General features: G+C 46.6%; 1 protein-coding gene across 3 annotated transcripts; it reads right to left on the bottom strand.

Moving 5' to 3' along the window:
- Positions 1 to 2,040: 2,040 nt before the first annotated feature.
- Positions 2,041 to 21,171, bottom strand: LOC146355697 (zinc finger MYM-type protein 1-like). Of its 3 annotated transcripts, XM_084830974.1 has the most exons (5): positions 16,633 to 21,171; positions 11,921 to 12,030; positions 10,837 to 10,938; positions 7,433 to 7,501; positions 2,041 to 5,950 (listed from the first exon to the last, which is right to left on the bottom strand). In XM_084830974.1, the coding sequence occupies exons 2-5, from the start codon at positions 12,012 to 12,014 to the stop codon at positions 4,707 to 4,709; spliced, it is 1,509 nt and encodes a 502-aa protein (XP_084687100.1). In that variant the 5' UTR covers positions 12,015 to 12,030; positions 16,633 to 21,171; the 3' UTR covers positions 2,041 to 4,706. The 3 variants fall into 3 exon arrangements, with proteins under 3 accessions (XP_084687100.1, XP_084687102.1, XP_084687101.1); XM_084830976.1 differs by lacking the exon at positions 11,921 to 12,030; XM_084830975.1 differs by lacking the exons at positions 10,837 to 10,938; positions 16,633 to 21,171 and having other exon boundaries at positions 11,921 to 12,454.
- Between the last annotated feature and the right edge of the window lie 1,783 nt (positions 21,172 to 22,954).

The following is a 22,954-nucleotide window of genomic DNA, read 5'->3' as shown; positions in this document are numbered from 1 at the left end:
TGGCTACCAATTTGGATAGCTTTAGAAGGGGATTAGACAAAGTCATGGAGGAGAAGGCTATCATGGACTACTAGTCCTGATGCCTGTACGCTGCCTCCAGTATCAGGGGGGTATGCCTATGTATGCTGGGGAACACGAGCATGAGGGTGCTGTTGCGCTCATGTCCTGCTTGTGGGTTTCCCACAGGCAGCTGGTTAGCCACTGTGCGAACACAATGCTGGGCTAGACGGACCCTTGGTCAGATTCAGCATGTCTCTTCTTATGCCTTTATGTGATGGGGCTTCCCTTTTCCTGTGCTGCACCTCAGGAACAATGGCAGGAGAGCTGCTCCAGAGTAGAAATAGACAATACCGGGCAAGATGGATAAATAGCAGCTCCAACCTGCTGAGGCAGGTGGGCAAGCAAGCAGCAGTAAGGAGAAGTTGCCCCTGCAGCAGCCACTTGCCCCCTCTCTCTCTGTGCCGCAGACCTAGCATGGGGGTCCATCTTGTCAAGGGCCCTGCAAAAGCTGGACCTGAGCCTTATAGTTGATCCCCATTTTTTCAAAATCCATATTAGGACAATACTTTTCTTAGGCCAAGCCAAGGGTCACAAAATACTGTGAAAGCTGTGTTAGCCTAATAAAGGGATTGCCCTAATATAGCTTTTGAATTTTTGTATCCCTATTTTTTGTGTGAAGGAGGCAGAGCTGTGTGTCTGAACAGGCTTCAGTCATGGGACATATTAAAATGAAAGATAGAGAATAGTCATTGGAATGCATGGATTCCAAACACAGGAATATCCAGAATTTCCAAACAGTCACTAGCTGTATTAACAGCCATTAGAATAGCTTCTGGAAGCAGCAAAGGGAACAGGAAGTTCATTTTGAAATTATGAAATATGACATTATGAATTATGAAGAGGAATTCATAAAAGACAGACTTCAGCCCTGTGTACGCTTTCTTGGGAGTAAAGTCCCATTCAGCTCACAAGGACTAACTCCTCTAAGTATAAGGGCTTTCTCCTTTGGTCCAGTTTTTACTACAGCTTTGAGCTAGAAGCCTCAGGAAACTATTCTTCAAATGCACAAACATGTAATCTTGAGAGATTGCTAGCAAATCACTAGCAAATCACTTTGGTCAGTTGCTTCCCTGACCAGCTGATTCCTTTATTCTTTTACTTATTCTTTTACTCTTGCTGAGTGGATTTTTCTTTCTCAATCCTACATCTGCGATTAGACAGAAACCTTGGAGAACAACTGCCTATCAGTACCTAGCACAGCCTTCCCCCAACCTGATCGGTCATGTGGCTGGGGATGATGGGAGCTGAAGTTCACATCCAGAGGGCATTGCCAATGTGTTTTTAAAAATCATGCTACATATTTTATTTATTTATTTAATTTCTACACCGCCCAATAGCTGAAGCTCTCTAGGCGGTTCACAAAAATCAAAACCAAGCAGCGCAAGATAAAACAATATAAAATATGAAAGCATTAAAACCACAATATAACAATACACCCAGAATAAAACCTAGCAGCAATGTAGATATTGAAAATACAGATTTAGGGAGCAATCCTATGGCCGCTAGTCATAGGCAGCGTGGAACGGCCTCGTGCTTGGAAAAGAAGTGTGGAGTGGCAAAAATCGGGCATTCCTGGGGGCGTGTCGGGCAGGAAGTTGGAAATGCCGGCATGACACATCCTACGTGTCATCCGGCTGCCGCTTCCCACACTTCGAGGTCCCATGGCTAGACAGCTGAAATCAGCTGTCTAGCCATAAATGCAGGGCAGCTGAAATGCAGAGGGGATGATCCCCTCCATGCTTCTCCTGCCCTGCATTGGATAGGTGGTCACCTCCAAGTTCAGAGGTGGCCACCTACCACGGTAGGATTGCGCCCTTAAAACACTTAAGGCGCAATCCTATCAAGATAGGCAGCCGCCTCTGAACTTGGAGGGGACCGCCTATCCAAAGCAAGGCAGGACAGGCATGGCGGGGGGCTTCACGCCTCTCCTGCCCTGCTATTTTCCACTAGACAGCCGTTTTCGGCTGTCTAGCCACGGGGGGCCGACCGGGAGAGGAGGCTGCATGTACGACACATAGGATGTGTCGTAAGCACAGCTCCACTGTCCCCGCCCCAGAATGCCCCCAGCCCTGCCCCTTTTCAGTCACTCTGCATTCCTCTTCCGAGTGCGGAGGATGGGGCTTCTCCGCACCGCCTCTGAGGCAAAGCGGATGTGGGGGGAGGTTGGTTTTCTGGGAACCGACCTCGGCACGTGGGCTCCAAGGTCAGTTCCCAGAAAAGAGCATATCCTATGGCCCCTAGACAGTGTCTAGTGGCCATAGGATTTCTCCCCAAAGCTGAAAGACTAGGAAGCTAAAATGCTAAAATACGGGGAGAATAAAAAAAAATCTTCACCTGGTGCCAGAAGGAGTACAACATAGGTGCCAGGTGAATCTCTCTAGGGAGCTCATTGCACATACGTTAATCAGCTCACCACTGTTAAGATATCTCTGTTATCATCAAACAATTTGTGAATGGCAACTGTAAGAAAAACTGCAAGAGATCAATTTCAAAACCGGATATTTTATTTATAACTATTCATTATTTTCAAAAACAAAAATACAAACATCTTGCCCATATTAAAAAGACTATTATAACAAATCCAAAATGTCCTGGTGTACAGATAAGGAATGGTATCTCTGGTTACAAGAAGTAATAACGCTGCTCCATCCCAAAGCAAGCTTGCTCAAGGCTGTTGGTCAACCTTGTCTAAAATGGAAAACACCAGTTAGGTTATACGTCAACATGACCTTGCAGGCCGAAAAACTAATCAATATTTAATAATATTTTATCTACTTTTTTTTTTTTTAAGGTTGAACAGACATTTTGAAATAAAGAATGCTTGCCGAAAGTTTTGCTGTCTTGTTATAGTGTGCTGCCGCTGCTCAGAATGTGGCTTTGAGAGGTTTGGGTTGCGCAAACTGTAGCACAGAGGCTGAGAGATCATGGTGTAGAGTGATGTTGCTCTCAGTGGATAGCATAGCCACTGTGATGTGATCTATCATGGAGGATGAGAGGTTCACAAGTCCATTTGGATGAGCTTCAGTTTTAAGACGCTACGCTCAGCATCTGTAACCGGAAACATCAAGAGAATTTGTAGCACTGCCCAGACACTGGCATTATCAGAGCATGAAAACCCTGTTGCTCTGACAGGCTCAAGGAACTTCCTCATGCTACCAGCACTGGGCCTGCCGCTCTGCTTTGTGCTTTTCTATTCTGAGCCCCAGACAGCTTTTTTGAGGCCATTTTCATAACACACTAGTCAAGACTCTTGCATATACCACCATGATATGTAGTATTGGCCTCATTTGTACTAGGAAACTGGTTGGTGTGAAAAGCGGTTACTATGCTTGATCATGTGGTTACTACAGTTCTAATATTCCAGGGCAATGGTAATTTTTGAAGTTCAAAACTTAAAAATCAGCAAAATTTAATGGGGGTTTAATGACAGCCTCTGACCAACCAAATGAATTGATCAGATGTAACCCACACAGCTCAGCAATGGAATGGTTAAGAGGCCAAGTAAAAGCATGGGGCTAGAGCTCTGAGCTGAAAAGCCTGTGAGAGAAGAAAGATTTCAGGTCTGTGAAGGAAAAAACCTCACAAAATCCAGCTCCTAAGTGATCTTCACGGCCGACATTCCTCAATGCTGCTGATTTTTCTGCAGTAACTAGACTGTTAGGCTTACATCCCCCAATAGCCCCTGCTTCCTCACCCTGAACCAGAAAAGGAAGTGTTCTTCCTCTGGGAAGCAAGGATGTAGGTCGGAAAAAGGATGGAGAAAAATTCCTGGAGAGAGAGAGGAAAGAAGACGAATCGGCAACCTGCAGGACTTCACGTGGGATCCCAGGACCTGGGGCAGAAGAGCACTTGATGCACTGGCATCAAGTCCTCTGACTTGATGTTCTACAGGAAAGTGTTTATCCTCTTCAGAGCGGAGCATGTTTGCTCCGCTTCTGCTGTCATCACTGGAGTGGTGATCAGGAGCCTCAGCATTGTCACAGTTTGCTCCAAAGTTGTCTCCAGATTGTTCTCCAAAAGCACGTGCAGGAGTGTGAAAGCATTCTCGCAACTGTAGAATGCTTGTCTCTTGTACAAGATGGAAAGCTCCGACTTCAGCCTGTCTTTCTGCAGCATTGGGTAGGCCTCTAGAGCTTGGTTAAGTGCCTCTTGTGGGAAACTGTATTTATGCGCTGGAAACAAACATCCCTGCAACAGTATTGCACTTGCAAGATGACTGGTAAAGGCAAAATGCTCTTTTACATGTGCAACGATGATGGTGCAGACTTGTGATGCAGTTAGATCCAGTGTCTCCTTTTTGTCCCTGGGCAGCAAAGATTCAGAAGGTAATTCAGAGAATAAGGTTGGAATAGAATCTCTGACTGAATTGATGGCACTCACAAAATCCAAGGCAGCTTTCCTGACTGCTACAGAATCAGTGACTGTTCTCTGGAGTTGCCTGTCGAAGGTATCCACATGAGGCATGATTCTGTGGAACAATGACAAAAGGTACAGGAACTCACCATCGTCTTCCAGCATATGGAGAAATCGCCCAGCATCACAGACTGTACTCATATCAAACCTCCCATCTCTGATTTCATGAAAACATTCAATTAGCTTCAGTCTCTTCTCAAACACCACAATCACAACATTAACTCTTTGAATGTTCAAGTTCCAGTCTGCCTGAGATGATTTGGGAGTCGTCTTCTCACCACAGCCTCCAGAACTGCTTTCCTTTCTGGTCTGCGAGCGAAGAACTTGGGGAATGCAAAAAGCTGTGCAAAGAAAAGGCGCACTTCCTGGATTTGGGATGCTGCTTGTTGCATCACCAAGTTCAACTGATGGGCATAGTAGTGGACATAATGAGTATTAGGGAATATGTCCTTAATCCTCTTATGCACTCCTGTGTGCTCACCATACGTTACGCTCACCCCATCATCACCCTGAGCAATGAGTTTCTGTTTGTCAATTGCCTCTGGAAATACATCTGCCAGCTGCTGAACTAAAACTGTAGCAATGGTTTCAGGCCGAGAGTCTTCCACCCGGGTGAATCCGTAGAAGCGTTCCACCGGTGAGCAATCTTCAACAAGGTACCGGAAAATCAGCGCAGTTTGGCATTTGGTCAATGGATATGTTATGTGATTGGCTTCGATGGCTACAAAATGAGAGCTTTTCAACTGCTCTTTAATGTGATCCTTTGCCACCGCCAACATGCAGTCAAGCAGTTCGTTTTGAACCGTCTTTGGCAGACCTCTCAGCACTGTGGCACTCTGCAGGTGAAGTTCCATGGCAGAGTCAATGGACACCACAAGATTAACCAGTCCTTTGAACACTCCCGGATTTTCTGAATCATCCGTCTTGCTGTGACTGGAAAGCGCCAGCTCAAAAGCACCACAGAACCGCAGACAGTCAATGATTTTCGAAAGGATGTACCTGTTGTTCTCAACTTCTTGATTATGCTTTCTTACACGGCTGCCTTCGTCCAGTTGAGCTGCAACGTTTGTACCCAACATGGTTAGCTGCACGCAGTTTTCCATGTGGCTTTTGGATTCCTCGTGCTTCCGGGTCTTTTCGGTGAGATGTCCTAAATCTTTGACTCCTGTCTGTGTCCATGGCTTGTCACCTCCAAACAGCAGACAGGGAAAGCAGAACAGGGCATCTTTCGTAGCACTTCCACAGAGCCATTTCTTTCTCTCGAACCACGATGTGCTGAACGTCCGTGTGTACTCTTTCCCCCGGTCACATCCAGATTGGTGGAGCATCAGAGGAGGCCTTTCTGGACCCAGCTCTTTGATTCGTAGCTTGTCACCTGGAGGCAACTTGAAGAAAGGCGTTTGCTGAAGCGCTTCTACAGAATTCATCATGACGCCTGCTTGTGGTGCTGGAAGCAGAGTGGAAGTGTGCTGCTGCCCTGCAGATAAATAAAGACATGTGTCCAAATACTAACAGCGAACTCATCATTCTCTAAAACTGGATTTTTGTGTAGCCAAAGCCACACCATCCACACACAAGAATCTAATTCAGCAGGCTTTGGGAACCCCAAGGTTGACGGAGGTGCAACAAAAAAACAATATCTGGCAGAAAACTCTTAACGGGGGGAACCCCAAAAACAGTCCAATGATGACTGAGCGTGTTCAGTGAGCATGGAAATTTGGCTGGGGGTGGGGAGGAGAAATGGAAAATGGGGGTTGGGGTGGGGGAATGGAATGGAATGGGACAGAGTATCCTGGAAAAGAACATGGCTGGCACCCTGAAGAGAGGTACTCCACACAACAACGTTTTGTTACAGGGTTCATATGTCCAAAATTAAATGAGGGGGTGGTCTGGCCAGAATCCAATGCACAATGGCCATTCTGTCTGGGGGACAATTGGAGTTACAGTCCAACACCCCAACTGGAGGGCAGCAGGTTCGAGAAGGAAGATACTGATAAACTGTAAGAGCACTGAATTCAGTCCTACTTAATTTCTCTGGATTTTAACGACTGACCCTCCTTCCTTTTTCTTTTCCTTGTGGCTTCTCAGCAAAAAAGGCAGTACAGAAATATTAATAACAAAATAATGAACATGTATTTGCCTTTAGCTTCTAAGCCTCCCTGTTTTTTCTGTGCTTTGTCTATATTGTGTACAGTATCTAGGAAGTGTAGATGCAATAATAATAATGATGATGATGCATCTACTACAACAATCTTCAAAATTTAGTAGTATGAGATGAAATCTATCATTAGGTTTGGGATGTTTAATCCAGCTCACATGTCATTTAGATCGGGGATGGCAAACCTCCAGCCCAGGCCAAATCTGGCCTGCAATGATTCCCCATACTACCTGTGGAAGCTTGGGGATCCATCCCCCCACCTCCAAGTGTTGCTCCCACGTCCAATCGGGGAGGGGGAGCAATGTGGTGTTTCCTCTTATTTAGTGTGTTCCTCATCCTCATAACTGGACTGCTTCACTCTGCCTGGGTCTTCTCTTGCTAGGGAAAATCCAGGCAGACCAAAGTCAAGTCTGCTCAGTCCTGTTTGCTCTCAGGACATGACACTGCCTGCCCCACATCTTTCCCAACAGGGGAAGGTGCATGACAGGCATGCTGGGTTGATGATTCACACGGTGCCCCAACCAGGGCGGCTTTGGTGACCAGAGGTTTTCTCCAGCTGAAGAAGCCAAGTCCCCAACTGATTTGTCATCTGGAGGAGCTCCAGGACCAAATGATGTCACAGGATGGAGCCCTGCCCCTATATGCCATTCACACATGGAGAGCTGGGCGGGTGGGTCATCGGCCTCCCTCCAAATGTAGTCTCCCACCCCTAATTTAGACTGGATACAGAATTATACCATATCACACTTGTATCTCTTTCTTCTCCCTGCCCTATTTCATCCTTCAACCCCCAACACTTACCTTGGTTGTTAACTGGGCCAGAAAAGGTGAGGAATACACAGCTGATTGGCTGCATGGGCACAAAGACACCTGTATCCAAACATGGAAGTATATTATTGTCTCTTATAACAAGGATGGGGAACTGTGACAAACACAATTTTTCCTTGCTTCCTGCTAGAATGTATATCTGAACAAAGGACATGCCCAGACATATGTAGATACCAAACTTTGCATTACTCCACATCTGAGGCTGGAGTCCCTGTGACCTTATGTCTTATGTTAAATAAGTACCAGCAGGGATCAGCTGGAGGAGTCACGTTCTCAGCCTAATGACTGGTCCATTTGAATTTCTATTCCCTCTCTGGGAGTTGCCTATCCCTCACAGAAATACACTCCCTCACAGAAATACACTCGTCAGAAACAATAGTATACAGTCACACAGTTGCCTGGGAACTGCAGGGCATTACACCCCCTGTCTCCCTTTCCAGCTTAGGTTCTATTGGCCCAGTTAAGAACTGAAGATGAGCCATGCTGGATCAGGCCAAATGTCCATCTAGTCCTGCATTCTGTTCAAACACTAGCCAAGCAGATGCCCCAATGGGAAACCCACAAGAAGGACATCAGCACAACAGCACCCTTCTGCTTGTGTTCCCCAGCAACTGGTATTGAATGGCATAATGCCTCGGATACTGGCAGTAATATACAGTCATGAATTGGTCAAATTCCCTTTTAAAGCCATCCAAGTTGGTGGCCATCACTACATCTTGCGGTAGCAAATTATGTGGCTTTACTTCCTTTTATTTCTCGCAAATCTCCCATCATTCAGCTTCAGGGGATGATCCCTACTGGGCTCCAGAGTTGTGAGAAATACTCAGCTCTTTATCCACACTGTGCATAATCCTATATACTCATCTTGGGCTTGAGATCAGAAAATCCTGTTAGGCGCAAAAGAAGGTGATTTAATCAGCTTGAAAGTGGCATTTGAAATACACTAAAAGGCTGCTCAATCCACCCCTTCCACATGTATGTCCAACATGTGTGTCATGGATAATGGGATCGCAAGGAGAACCGGGACTGCAAACCCGGTTGAAACCTTGGCTTGTACTCCTCGTTCGGAAGCGTCCCACAAACCATATAGTTTGCTGGTTTGTATGAAACAGCAAGCCATGTTTTTCCCAAAAGCCAGCAATCTACTCATTAAGCTGACTGTGTGAGGAGAGGGAGGGAAGGAAGGAAGGAGGGATTGCACAAGCAAAGGGCTCACTCCCCATTCTCCAAACCATTATTTGAGGGATCGGGGGTTTTACATCTGAACCAAGCCACAATCTTTTCTGCTATGCTAATATTGGGACTGGGTCACTGCCACCCTGACCAACTCTTGTTTTCATGTGTGTGTAATGCATAGCATATATTGCTTTCTTGCATTTTCTTGGGCTTTTAGCACCTCCATGCAGATCCCCACCCCTTTAAAGGTATTGTTGTTATTTATTCGGTCAGTCGCTTCCGACTCTTCGTGACTTCATGGACCAGCCCACGCCAGAACTTCCTGTCGGCTGTCGCCACCCCCAGCTCCCCCAAGGTCGAGTCCGTCACCTCCAGAATATCATCCATCCATCTTGCCCTTGGTCGGCCCCTCTTCCTTTTGCCTTCCACTTCCCCTAGCATCAGCATCTTCTCCAGGGTATCCTGTCTTGTGGCCAAAGTACTTCAGTTTTGCCCTTAATATCATTCCCTCAAGTGAGCAGTCTGCCTTTATTTCCTGGAGTATGGACTGGTTTGATCTTCTTTTAGTCCAAGGCACTCTCAGAATTTTCCTCCAGCACCACAGTTCAAAAGCATCGATCTTCCTTCGCTCAGCCTTCCTTATGGTCCAGCTCAAGCAGCCATAGCTTACTACGGGGAATACCATTGCTTTAACTATGCAGACCTTTGTTGTCAGTGTGATGTCTCTGCTCTTCACTATTTTATCAAGATTTGTCATTGCTGTCCTCCCAAGAAGTAAATGTCTTCTGATTTCCTGGCTGCAGTCAGCGTCTGCAGTAATCTTTGCGCCTAGAAAGACAAAGTCTGTCACTGCCTCCACGTTTTCTCCCTATTTGCCAGTTATCAATCAAGCTGGTTGCCATAATCCTAGTTCTTTTGAGGTTGAACTGCAACCCAGCTTTTGCACTGTCTTCTTTCACCTTCATCATGAGGTTCCTCAGCTCCTCCTCACTTTCAGCCATCAAAGTGGTATCATCTGCATATCAGAGATTGTTAATGTTTCTTCCAGCAATTTTAACTCCAGCCTTGGCTTCATCAAGCCCAGCACATCGCATGATATGTTCTGCGTACAGGTTGAATAGGTAGGGTAAGAGTATACAACCCTGCCGTACTCCTTTCCCAATCTTAAACCAGTCTGTTGATCTGTGGTCTGTTCTTACCATTGCTACTTGGTCGTTATACAGATTCCTCAGGAGGCAGACAAGATGACTTGGTATCCCCATCCCACCAAGAACTTGCCACAATTTGTTATGATCCACACAGTCAAAGGCTTTAGAAGAGTCAATAAAACAGAAATAGATGTTTTTCTGAAACTCCCTGGCTTTCTCCATTATCCAGCGGATATTGGCAATTTGGTCTCTAGTTCCTCTGCCTTTTCTAAACCCAGCTTGTACATCTGGCAATTCTCGTTCCATGAATTGCTGGAGTCTACCTTGCAAGATCTTGAGCTTATTAATTTAATCTTGACCTCTCCCCAATAACCACATCCAATTTGCCCTGGCTCATAGATCTTACATTCCAGGTTCCTATGGTGTGTTGATCTTTAGAACATCGGATTCGTCGTTCACCACCAGCACCATCAGCTGCTAGCTGTCCTTTCAGCTTTGAGCTAGCTGCGTCATCACATCTGGGGCTAGTTGAACTTACCCTCTGTTCCTCCCCAGTAGCATTTTGACCATTGTCCGACCTGGGAGTCCCATCTTCCGATGGTATACCGACATATCTCTGGTTGTACTGATCTATTTAGTTTTCATGGCAAGAATACTGGGGTGGGTTGCCGTTTCCATCCCCAGGGATCGTATTTAGTCTGACCTCTCTGCCATGACCTTCCCGTCTTGGGTGTCCCTTCACGGTTTAGCTCATGACGTCATTGAGGTGCTCAAGCTCCAGCACCACGACAACGTAATAATCTCCTTTGCTGAAGCTTTAAAGGTATATCAACCCAGTAACTTAGAGGAAGCCACATCATACATGTGACAAACTGAGCTATAGTCCATGAAAGCTTCTGTCTCAATAACTTTGTTCACCACACAACTCTGTTGTTTTTGCTGGAACAAATTAATACAGCCACCTCTCCACATTTCTGGGAAATTGTGAAAAAGTCTGCAACACATTCTGAATAAATTATCTATGCACCCCCATTTCTTGAATAGAACCTTCACCTGAATGGGCAGCTGGGAGGATATTGTTTTCCTCAGGAACCTGATGATCCATTACCCACAGTTCTTCCTTTTCTTTTACCTTTGTCTTCATGTCAAGGAGCCCTGATCAAGAGAAAGACATCACAAGACGAAGTAGGGATTGATCCTCCAGTCACAAGTGGCTACTTGTGAATGCCTGCTTGTTTGTATAACAAAGTTAAAAGCAGGGAAGTGTGACAAGCATGCACACACACAGATTCAAGAATCAGAAAAAAGGAGCGTCCCATACAATTTCAAAGAAAATGTGATCTGTTTCAGATTGTTCCCAGAGAACCTTGTTTCATTCCCTGTGGACGGCTAAGTAAAGTAAGGGCTTTTTAGCACCAGCACTGCGGAATTTCAGCCTATGGATGTGCACCTCTGCCTCCTCCCTGTTCTTCTTTGGGTGGCTAGACAAAGTCTGCATTATTTTGGGATTTTCATAATTATTTGGCAGGTTTTGATCAAGTATTGCTGGTTTTAAAAAAATCACTGTCGATTATGTTGTGGTTTTTTTTAATGATCTCTATTGGATTTATTTCTTTTGCTTGTTAGCTTCCCTGTGATTATTTTTTTAAATAGAAAAAGAGGGGTAAAATATTTTAATTTAAACAAAAAACAATGCATAGAGATAGGAAGTCTTGCTGCCTAGGCTAATCAGCATTACAACACATCTCAGAATTGTCAGAAATGCACAGGGGTTCTGGGGCAGACATGTATGGGTTCCTCTGCTGCAGAAAGAGTTCTGTTATGTATAACAAGTTTCAAACTGCTGCTTTAGCTCATCATCCTACCGCTAGGAGGAGATTCAGATGACTTTCAGCCAGCTATGTTTACCATTTCGCTAATCACAGAAGATGACTTGTAGTCTCTTCTGACATTACGTTGCTCGCATGAATTAGACCACTTATGCTTTTGCAAGAGTTTAGCTGGCTAGATCATCATCTCCACTGGCACTCAGCATGTTCAACTGTGTGATTTTTAAAAACACGATTGGCAACAGTTTCTGAACTCATTCTCTAGGTACCCTGAGTTAGCCGAGCGAGCATCTGGGAAGGTCCCATACCTGAGTGAGCATCTGGGAAGGTCTCACTTTCCTCAGAGTCTTGGTTATTTGGTACCCATGGTTTTTCCTCCTCCTCTCTCACTTTTATTGTCATAATAGGATACCCTAATCTAGAGAAAGGCAGAAGGAGAGGAGGGAAGGTTAAATAGTACTGATGGATAATGACTTATTTCTCTTCAAAATACCAGAGGTTGCCCAATGTGTATATATGAGCTGGAGGGGGTTGCACTCCCCCTAAAGGATCAGGTTCGTAGTTTGGGGGTGCTTTTGGACCCAGAACTGTCACTTGAGGCACAGGTGAACTCAGTGGCACAGAGCACTTTTATCAGCTTAGGCTGGTATACCAACTACGCCCTTATCTGGACAGAGATAGCCTAGCTACAGTTATCCATGCTCTGATAACTTCTCATCTGGATTACTGCAATGCGTTATACGTGGGGCTGCCTTTGAAAACGGTCCGGAAACTTCATCTAGTTCAAAATAGGGCAGCGATATTGCTAACAGGGACTGGCCAACAAGCTCATATTACGCCGGTACTTTTCCAGTTGCACTGGCTGCCAGTCCATTTCCAGGCCCAATTCAAAGTGCTGATATTAACATTCAAAGCCCTTAACAGCATGGGGCCAGGTTATCTGAAGGATCGCCTCCTCTCATATGTGCATGCCCGGACCTTAACATCATCCTCAGCGGTCCTTCTCCATGAGCCCTTGCCAAAGGAAGTGAGGTGGGTAGCTACTAGGAAGAGGGCCTTTTCTGCTGTGGCACCCCAGCTGTGGAATGAGCTCCCTAGTGAGGTTTGCCTGGCACCTACATTGTATTCCTTCCAGTGCCAGGTGAAGACCTTTTAATTTTCCCAGGCATTTTCCTGTGTATATCAATGATTAGTCATCTATAATATAATGACCAAGTATTTACTATCATTAATTCAAGCCTCACCTGAAGAGTACCATGGCAAAAATTGGCTCAACCACATGCAGTAAAGTGCAAAAGCTCTTTGCTATCAGAAATTGAGTACAACAATTGGTAGGAGCAAATATTACCCTAGTCATGGCCAAGTTGAGGACAGCAAGCTTGTCTTAACAATGATTACTGCCTTTCAGCCTCAGCAATCCAAGCACATCACAGGATGATGAATGACCTACCTAACAGGGCAATTGTAAAGATTGCTGAGAATAATATATGTGAAGGGGTTTGAATGTCCAGTGCATAAATGGTAAGTCCACCCTGAATCCATACAGTCCAGCAGCATCCTTTTTCCCAGAGGCAGGACTTGAAGGCAACAGCCCTCTCCTGCATTTTGTCCCCTGCTTGTAGCAGTCTGAGATATACTGCAGGAGGTAAAGAAAGTGGAATGCCCTGCTGGAGCCCCCTATAGCTTTCAGTATCCTAGAGGTGGGCACATCTGCATAGAACCTTGAACCAGAAGCACTTGTTAGAAGGTATACTGCAACATTTTGTTGCAGGTCCCAATAGTAGTAATAATAATTGAAATGCCAGGCAAAATCTGTTTTTAAAGACTTTGGTGGATTTTAACTGTGGATGGTTGTTGGGTGTGGAAAAATTGGTAAATTTTTGAATTCGTATAGTAATTTCAATCTGTGTTGTATTGTAATTTTGCTTAGTTAAGCTTGGTAAACTTCAGTTTGATGGAAAGGTGGAGTAAAAAAAAATGTTTTAAACAAATAGATAATCAAGAGAAATGAGGTTTTGAAAGTGTGCATTTTTAAAATCAGAATAAGGAGTCAAGATTGCAAACCTCCAAGGGAGAAGTTATCAGAGGAACAGAAAAAATACAAAATGAGATGCAAAGGTATTATTATTATTATTACATTTATTAATACCCCGCCTTTTTCCCAGTACTGGGACACAAGGCAGCTTACAAACATTAAAACATATATAATTAAAACATATGAAAATATACAAGAGTTAAAATATGGTTAAACAATACAATTAAAATTATATGAAAACATTGAAACAGCATTTTAAAACAGCATTTTAGCAGCTTACCCCCAGGTTCCAACTATGTCCCAAAGGCCTGCTGGAACAGGAATGTTTTAGCCTGCCTCCAGAAACACATCAAGGAGGGAGCCATCCTAGCCTCCCTGGGAAGGGTGTTCCACAGCCATGGGGCAGCCACCGAGAAGGCCTTCTCCTGGGTTCCCACCAAATGTGCCAGACTGAGAGAAGGGCCTCCCCAGAAGATCTCAGGACACGGGCAAGTTCATAGGGAGGATATGGGCTTTCAGATAACCTGGACCGGAGCTGTATAGGGCTTTATAGGTCATAGCCAGCACTTTGAATTGTGCCCGGAAACAGACTGGAAGCCAGTGAAGCTGTTTTAACAAGGGAGTTGTATGCTCCCTGTAGCCAGCCCCAGTCAACAGTCTGGCAGTAGCTCTTTGGACCAACTGCAGTTTCTGAACACTCTTCATAGGCAGCCGCACGTAGAGCGTGTTGCAGTAATCCAAATGGGATGTAACTAAGGCATGTGTCACCGTGGCCAGATCAGACATCTCCAGGAATGGACGAGGTTGGCACACGAGTTTTAACTGTGCAAAGGCACTCCTGGCCACCGCTGAAACCTGAGCATCTAGGCTTAGGGCTGAATCCAGGAGCACCCCCAAACTGCGAACCTGAGTCTTCAGGGGGAGTGCAACCCCATCCAACACAGGCTGAATCCCTATACCCTGATCTGCCTTTTGACTGACCAGGAGCACTTCTGTCTTGTCTGGATTAAGTTTCAATTTGTTCTCCCTCATCCAGTCCATTACTGATGCCAAAAACTGGAATCTGTTCCTCTACCCAGTAGAGCTGGGTGTCATCAGCATATTGGTGGCACCGAACTCCAAAACTCCGGACAACCTCTCCCAGCGGTTTCATGTAGATATTAAATAGTACAGGGGACAGAACAGAACCCTGAGGGGCCCCACAAGGTAACGGCCACGGAGTTGAACAGGCATCCCCCAACACCACCTTCTGAGTTCGCCCCCCTAGGAAGGAATGGAGCCACTGTAAAACAGTACCTCCAAATCCCATCCCAGTGAGGCGTTTCAGAAGAATACCATGGTTGATGGTATTGAACGCTGCTGAGAGGTCCAGCAGAACTAACTGGGACACACTCCCCCTGTCCAGTTCCCGGTGTAGGTCATCCACCAAGGAGACCAAAGCTGTCTCTGTCCCATACCCAGGCCTCAAACCAGACTGAAATGGATCAAGATAATCCACTTCATCCAGGAACCCCTGGAGCTGGGAGGTCACCACACACTCTAATACCTTGCCCAAAAATGGTACGTTAGAGACTGGACGACAGTTATCTAGAATGGTGAGATTCAGGAAGGCTTCTTCAACAGAGGTCTCACAACTGCCTCTTTTAAGCATAATGGAACAATGCATTGTTCCAGAGAGGCATTAACCACTCCAGTTGTCCACTCAGCCAGTCCTCCTCTGGCCTCTTTAATAAGCGAGGAGGGGCAAGGATCCAGCATACATGTGGTGGCTCTCACTGCTCCAAGGATCCTGTCCACATCCCCAGGCTGCACAAATTGAAAAGCATCCATCAACACTGAACAAGTAGGAGCCAAAGTGACATCCACAGGATCTGCATCAACTACAGCATCCAAGTCAGAATGGATCTGAGCGATTTTATCAGCAAAGTGCTGAGCAAATTGTTCACAGCGGGCTGTTGAGTGGTCAGGATATTTATCACTTGGGCCAGGACGTAGAAGGCCCCTGGCCACTCGAAACAGGTCTGCTGGCAGGCTCCCTGCAGATGCAATGGTGGCAGAACAGAAAGACTTCTTTGCTGCCCTCACTGCCACGGAGTAGGCTTTCAGATAAGCCTGTGTTCGATTGGGCTCGTTCTGAGTTGTCTCGGTCTCATTTGCTTCATCGCCGCCGGTTCCCTAGAGAACCAGGGTGCTGGTTGGGCTCCACTCGGTGAGAGGGGATGCTCAGGAGCGATTGTGTCCACTGCCCTAGCCATTTCCCTATTCCAGAGATCAGCCAGGGCTTCGACAGAATCGCAGGAAACCATCTGGATCCATCAGCCTCCTGGGGCGGACCAACTTAATTGGTCCCCCACCCCTGCAGTAAAGTTTTTAGTGGGTCTGAAAGACTGCAGTCCTAGATACAGTTGTTAAAGGCATAAACTAAAATGAACTGAACGGGATTTACTTTTGAGCAAATATGTCATTTATCATACTTCTATCCCACTTCTCCTCAAAGGAGTTCAAAGCAGCTTACACGGTTCTTCCCTACTCTCATTTTCTCCTCACGACAACCCTGACAGGTAGGTTAGGCTGAGAGAGACAAAGAAAGAGACTGACCCAAGGTTGCACATCAGTTAGCTTCATGGCTGTGTTGGGATTTGAACCTTGGGCTCCCATGTTCTAGCCCAACCCACCCTTCCCCAACCTGGTGCCTTCCAGAAGTGCTGGAATGGAACGCTCATCATCCCCAGCCCCATTGGCCATGCTGGCTGTGGATGGTGGAATTCTAGTCCAGAGCATCTGGAGGGTACCAGGTAGAGAGATGCTGCTCTAACCACTACTCCACGCTGGCTTAGGCTTGCGCTGTATCTCTGCCTAGCATCGCCCAGGGGCTTCGCGTGTGCTTACGGCTGCAGCCCTGGAAGAATCCTTTCCGTGGGGCTCTGCTATCCCCACAACTCCCCACTTGCGCCATCTCCCCCGCCCCCTGAAAGCCACACTCACCAGGAATCCTTCAAGAAGCGGGATCCTCAAGGGTTTCTTTACTTAGCAGATCCCCCCGGCCCTCTTTCTCCGTTTGGCTGCGCCAGAAATCCTCACCGCATCTCCCCGAGTACAGCTACGACTTCCAAGATGGAGGGAGGGAGGGCGAGTTTTTAAACAAACCGAGACCCCAGCCCACCCCGTTCCTCCCTCCTCATCGATATATCGTTCAGTGGGAAGGGCTTTGTTTTCCCCCTTCCCACTCTGTGATCCGTGCAAAGCCAAAAAGTCCCTTGCAAAGCAGTCCTCCCACTCGGCGACCTGAGCACACTGATGGAGCAAGGGTGGATGTGTTCAGCCATCCATTGCTCTGTGCCTTTAAGGGTGGTCGGCCCTTTGCAGCTTTATTTGTTAAGCCCCGATCCCACGCAGCTTTACTCTGAAGTAAGTTCCACGAAATTCAGTAGTAGTTTGTCCCCGCCAGGTAAATGAATAGGAGTGGGTTGGACGGCTGCCATCTATATCTTATGCACTTGGGAGCAAGTCCATTGAACTCTATGAGGCTTATTGCTGAGTAAAGCAACATACGGCCAGGCTGCAGGTCTTTCTGCTCCTCCCCGACAACAGCAAGGCTGACCTCGGCGTGATTACTGCCTTTTCTCCCTTTCCTGGCAGATAGGAGCATAAAACGGAGGGTGCGGGGAGGATGTATGCTGCTTTGCGGTTCTGGGAGGATAAAAGCCATGCAAATGTAATAAACGGAATTTGGCCTCTCTTTTTTCTTGGTGTGCCTCGATATTCAAACTATGTTTTACTTTTCAAAATTCGGTTTGTTTGTTTTTAAATAAGCACAACATATCTACACCAAATTCCAGAGGGGTAGTGGTGTTAGCCTGTTGCAGCAAAATGCAAAAGGAGTCTTTTGAGATACCTAGAAGACTGATTACTTTAAAACTTTTAAGATGACTCAAGAGCTGCACAAATGCTTGTTCAGATGTGGAAAATTAGCTCAAAAACAATGTTTAGGGTTAATCAACCCGAGTTTTATTTTACCACAAGGTGTTTTTATAGAAGAGAAGAATGCTTCGTTAGCATATCAGCCCCCAGCGCTGTTCCCCAACATGGTGCCCTTCAGATGTTTTGAACTTCAATTCCCATCAGCTCCAGCCAGCATGGCCAATGGTCAGGGCTGTTGGGAATTGTAGTCCAAAACATCTGGAGGGCACCAGTTTGGGAAGGCAGCCCTAACACAGTGATGAAGAATCTGTGGCATTCTGGATATTGTTAGACTGCAATTTCCATCATCCCTCACGATCACCTAGGGCTGGTGGGAGTTGCATTCCAACAACTTCTGGAGAGTTGTTGTCCCCATCCCTGCCCTAGCACTTAGGCCAGCACACTACCTCTAATAGCAATAACAGAGAGATGAAGACCAATTCTCTACGGAGGTAGTGGGCTCTCCCACACTGGAGATTTACGTCTAAATTGGCCAGTCTAGAGGCTTGGCAGGAAACATCTCTTCACCCCAAAATAGATCAGCAGGTTAATGTCTCTCAGATGCATGGCTTTTGTAATGCTCTGTCAGCTAGCTTGAACTCAGTCAAGTAGCCCAGAACCTCCTTAAGTTTGGAAACAATTCTAAGACCCATCTTCAGAAATTAGACTAAGAACCGTCCTCAGAAATGAACTAAAACCCATCTTCAGAAAATATTCTAAGGGTTAAAATTATCTGAGAGCCTAAGGGTCAAAGAGATCCATAGTTACCCAGATCCTTGGGTCTAATGGTCTAGTCCAATGAAGATCCAAAGCTAAAGCAATCAGGAACAAGAGAGCAAAAAGAGCCCTTGCTAGCTAAGCTTTTATACTCTTGTTCTGGTCATAGGTGGGGGCCACAATATGTGGTGTGACAGCCACTGACCAATCAAAGATCAAATGGATGGGTGGTAAGACCACATCAGCGAGGTATCCACCTATGTGTTTTGGAAACATCTCTGGCATATTAATGGGTGAATTTCAACATCTTTAAAATTCCACAAAAAGTCTCCCATCTGGGTGTATTATCTTGATTGGCATGGCCCTCCCTGGTACATCTCGTGGTCACCTTCAGTCATCTCCGCCATCTATGCCTCTTTCCATCCATTTTTGGTGTCTTTGTTAAAGTTTATGACCCAACAGAAATCAAGTAAAGATGTTCTCACTACCCACTTATCTTGGCAGGTTCGCAGCATGAGCTCATTAGCTGAAGGCTCTTTCTCAAAATCAGCATCTGAGTGTATGTCAATGCCAGCCTTCTCTGCTCCTTATCAGCAGCTGGGAGGCCTTGAACCAAAACATAGCTTGCTCTGACTTTGTAAAGAGCATGCCAACTTTTAATTAGCTTTCACCACTTTCAGTTCAGAGATGTTACAGTGCCATCAGATTAATTCCTACAAGATCACAAGTCTGGAGTCTTCTTGCACATGGACCAGGGTTCTGGACCAGAAGCCTGGGGTCCAATCAAATAGGTCTCGTCTTGAGAGGAATCCTCTCAAATAGGACTCCACGATGTACCCATGGACCCTTCTCTTGGCACCTGCCAGGTTCCCTGCCTCTCTTGATAGTGATTTTATTGAAGATTTTGTTTAATTAAACACAACAAATTAACTGGGAGCTGGCATGCTGCAAAATGAAGTACTGCCCTGTGCCAACTTTATCTGGGTTCAAAAGAGTGGCTTTGTGTTATGGAGTTCAGACCCCACCTCTGCCTTATACTTTGGTTCTTGGGCACGTTACTTTTTTTTAGCCTCCCCAGTTTTCTTTCTGGGAAACGGATGTTTTATGACTGACCATGCCCACCATGGTAGCCATTTTATGAACTGGCAACCCTCCCCCATGGCAGCCATTTTGTGACAGTGTACACCACACTCTCTCAAAATTCCAAATATGCCCACTGACTCAAAAAGGATCCCTGATCTAGGATCTTTTAGGGGGTCTTCTTGTAGGTTTCCACTAGGGCCTCCTTTATTCAACCATTTCAAGACCGAGTCAACCATTTGAGGTAGCTTGCGGTAGCTTCTCCAGTCTTCTGTCGGCCATGTTATTTAACCTCTCCAGGGCCAGACTAACGATGGTGGCCAAAGCACCCAAGTGTCACAGGTAGCAAGCAGGTTCCCCACCCTCACAATATTGTACCCATCTGCAGTCCTTTGCTTTTCCCCATATGAGTGAATGGCAGTCATTCATTTATGCAAGAGAAAGTAAAGGGGTACCCTTGGAAGCTAAACTGACTCCTTGCCCAGGTGACCCAGCTCCTATCTACATAGGATACTGACAGCAACAATGACGCTGAAAAGCCACCAGAGTTTGCTCGCCTGCCCTCTCTCTGTCCGCAGCTGCCCCTAGCTGCTCAGGCAGGTGGGCAAGTGAGCAGCAGCACAGAGAAGCCATCTCCGCAGCAGCCACATCCCTCTGTGCTGCAGACCTAGCCAGGAGCCCCATCTTCCAAGCCCCCTTCCCCAAAACATGGTGGTAGACCTGAGACTTGTTCACCTTTTGGGAGCCTCCTGTCCATAAGTAAAAAAATATTTTTTTCAGTTTTTAAAATGTGCATACATGGATTTGTATAGATCATAGAATCATAGTAACAATGAATATGTATGAAATGCATATATATGAAGATACAACTTTCTAGCAATTATACATAAACTTCAACAAAAGCGCACCAGATATCCAAATGTATCCATTTGTAAAAGAGGCAGAACTGTGTATCTGAAGAAGCTTCAGTCATGGGCTATGCTAAAACCAAAGAGAAGAGAATGGCCATTGGAAGGCTTGGCTCATTCCGAAGGGCCATAGGAGTACCTTGAATTTCTAGACAGCCGTTATTAAAATGTATTAAATTCCTCCTTTGTATTAAATTCTGTTTCAATTTTTTTTGGGGGGTGGCTTTTAGAAGCTGTAAATGGCAAGAACAGGCTTGTTTTGAAATTATGAAGAAGGGGGATTAATAAAAGTCAAGGTCCAATCCTGTGTACACTTTCTTGGGAATGAAGTCCCATTGAACTCACAAGTACTTACTTCCAAGTAAACATGCACACAGTCAAGCTGCACCCCCATAATGCTTAGTATTCTTCTGCCTATCCCACCCATACCCACTCTGAAAACTGAAATTGCTATGTAGGCTAGTCAAGGGGCTTTGACTATCATTAGGCATTTGTGGTTTGTGTCCCAAATCTGTAGGGATGTACGAAAGTTCCAACAAGGATCTCGGGGAGGCCGAATGCCAGCGCATTCGGCCCCCCAAAATCGGTGGCGGAGCAGCCCCCCACCCCCCATCCCCCCCCGGGATGGGACTTACCTTAAGCGGATCTTCCTGGCGGCTCCGGCGGTGGCTCCGGCGGCGGCGGCAGTGGCAGCCGGTCTTCCAACCGGCTGCCACCACCGCCGTTTCCAGGTAAAAAAACCAACAAAAACAAAAAAACGGGATAGGCTACAAAAAGATTTACATAGCCTATCACGGCTAGATTTAAAAAAAACACCGTGATAGGCTACGTAAATGTTTACGTAGCCTATCACGGCTGATTAAAACAAAAGAACGCATGTACACAAATGGCGGCGCCCATTGGCGCCGCCATTTGCGTTCCTTATTTTGGCACGTCTTAGTCTACGTAAACATTTACGTAGACTAAGACGGCAAAAATAAGGGGAATGCAAATACCGTAGACGTAAATGTTTACGTAGACTAAGACGTACCAAAATAAGGAACGCAAATGGCGGCGCCCATGGGCGCCGCCATTTGCGTATGCGCGGGTTTTTTTGTTGTTTTTTTTAAAAAATCAGCCGTGATAGGCTACGTAAACATTTACGTAGCCTATCACGGCTGACTGCAGGGACGCAAACGGCGGCGGCTATGGCCGCCGCCATTTGCGTCCCTGCTAGCCAGCGGCCGGATGTCCGGCTGCTGGCAGAGCCGGCCGGCGGCTCCGCAGAATCCCTGCGGAGCAGAGCCGGCTGGCCAGGATTCCGGGGGGAGGGATGGAGCGCCTCCCCCCCCGGCCAGGATTCCGGGAGGAGGGACGGAACGCCTCCCCCCCAGCATCAGCATAATCCACGGAAAGGTAAGTACCTTTCGTACATCCCTACAAATCTGTATTTAATCATTAAACCAATGTGACTCAGTAGCTGTGATTGCATTTGTCCCTTGTTCTCCTACCAGTTTTGTCTCACTGATGTGATAGTTGCTTGATTCGTTCATACTTTGCTAGGTTAAGAAAGTGGTAGGTTAGCCTCCCAGCCAAAGAGAAAACGACATTGAAGCCTAACCGGTAGCAGGGTGTGGATTATATTTCACACTGTTTTAAGATGCCTTATATCAACAGTCCCCAACATTTTTGGCACCAGGGACAGGTTTCATGGACTACCCCCCCCCCCGCCACCCTCCGAAATCCCTCCGGGACGAAACCTACCTGGCGGCGGCTGGTCCAGGTCTGTCCCGGGGGGATTTTGGGGGGTGGCGGGGGGGGGTGGCTGCACCCGGACTGCAGATGCCGCGCCCAGACTGCGGATGCAAATGGTGTCCGGCATAGCCGACGCCATTTGCGTCCCTGTTCTTCCAGGTAATAGGCTACGTAAATCTTTACATAGCCTATTACTGCAAAGAACACGGATGTAAATGGCGCCCGCTACACGGGACTGGACCATAAGGAAGGCTGAGCGAAGGAAGATAGATGCTTTTGAACTGTGGTGCTGGAAGAAAATTCTGAGAGTGCCTTGGACTGCAAGAAGATCAAACCAGTCCATACTCCAGGAAATCAAGCCAGACTGCTCACTTGAGGGAAGGATATTAAAGGCAAAACTGAAGTACTTTGGCCACATCATGAGAAGACAGGAGACCCTGGAGAAGATGCTGATGCTAGGGAAAGTGGAAGGCAAAAGGAAGAGGGTCCGACCAGGGGCAAGATGGATGGATGATATTCTGGAGATGATGGACTCGACCTTGGGGGAGCTGGGGGTGGCGATGGCTGACAGGAAGCTCTGGCGTGAGCTGGTCGATGAAGTCACGAAGAGTCGGAAGCGACTGACTGAATAAACAACAACAAAGATTTACGTAGCCTATTACTTGAAGAACAGGGATGCAAATGGCATCTGCTATGCGGACGCCATTTGTGTCCCAACGGCCGGAGCCGGCTGGCAGCTCTGCGGACTCGCTGTGGAGCGGAGCCGGCCAGGGCCAGCGAGGATTCTGGGGGGGAGGGACGGATGGCCTCCCCCCCCCACGGACCCCCGCGGACTGGTTCCTAAGAGGCCCTGGACCGGTACTTGTCCGTGGCCCTGGGGGTTGGGGACCCCTGCCTTATATAATATA

Source organism: Heloderma suspectum, chromosome 2 (genome assembly GCF_057233095.1).
Source record: "Heloderma suspectum isolate Gila_16-S chromosome 2, 16-S_ref, whole genome shotgun sequence".
NCBI lineage: Eukaryota > Metazoa > Chordata > Lepidosauria > Squamata > Helodermatidae > Heloderma > Heloderma suspectum.
Note: the sequence above shows the minus strand (reverse complement) of the source record. Positions and strands in the feature narration are given on the sequence as shown.

What these genes read in the sequence shown, in the direction of transcription:
- LOC146355697 (XM_084830974.1), bottom strand. Translation starts at nt 12,014, where the DNA reads ATGACAATAAAAGTGAGAGAGGAGGAGGAAAAACCATGGGTACCAAAT. An exon ending in CCTCCCAGCTGCCCATTCAG is followed by an intron (nt 7,502 to 10,836) that starts GTGAAGGTTCTA and finishes GTTTGGATACAG; the next exon opens with GTGTCTTTGTGCCCATGCAG. An exon ending in TGGCCCAGTTAACAACCAAG is followed by an intron (nt 5,951 to 7,432) that starts GTAAGTGTTGGG and finishes ATTTATCTGCAG; the next exon opens with GGCAGCAGCACACTTCCACT.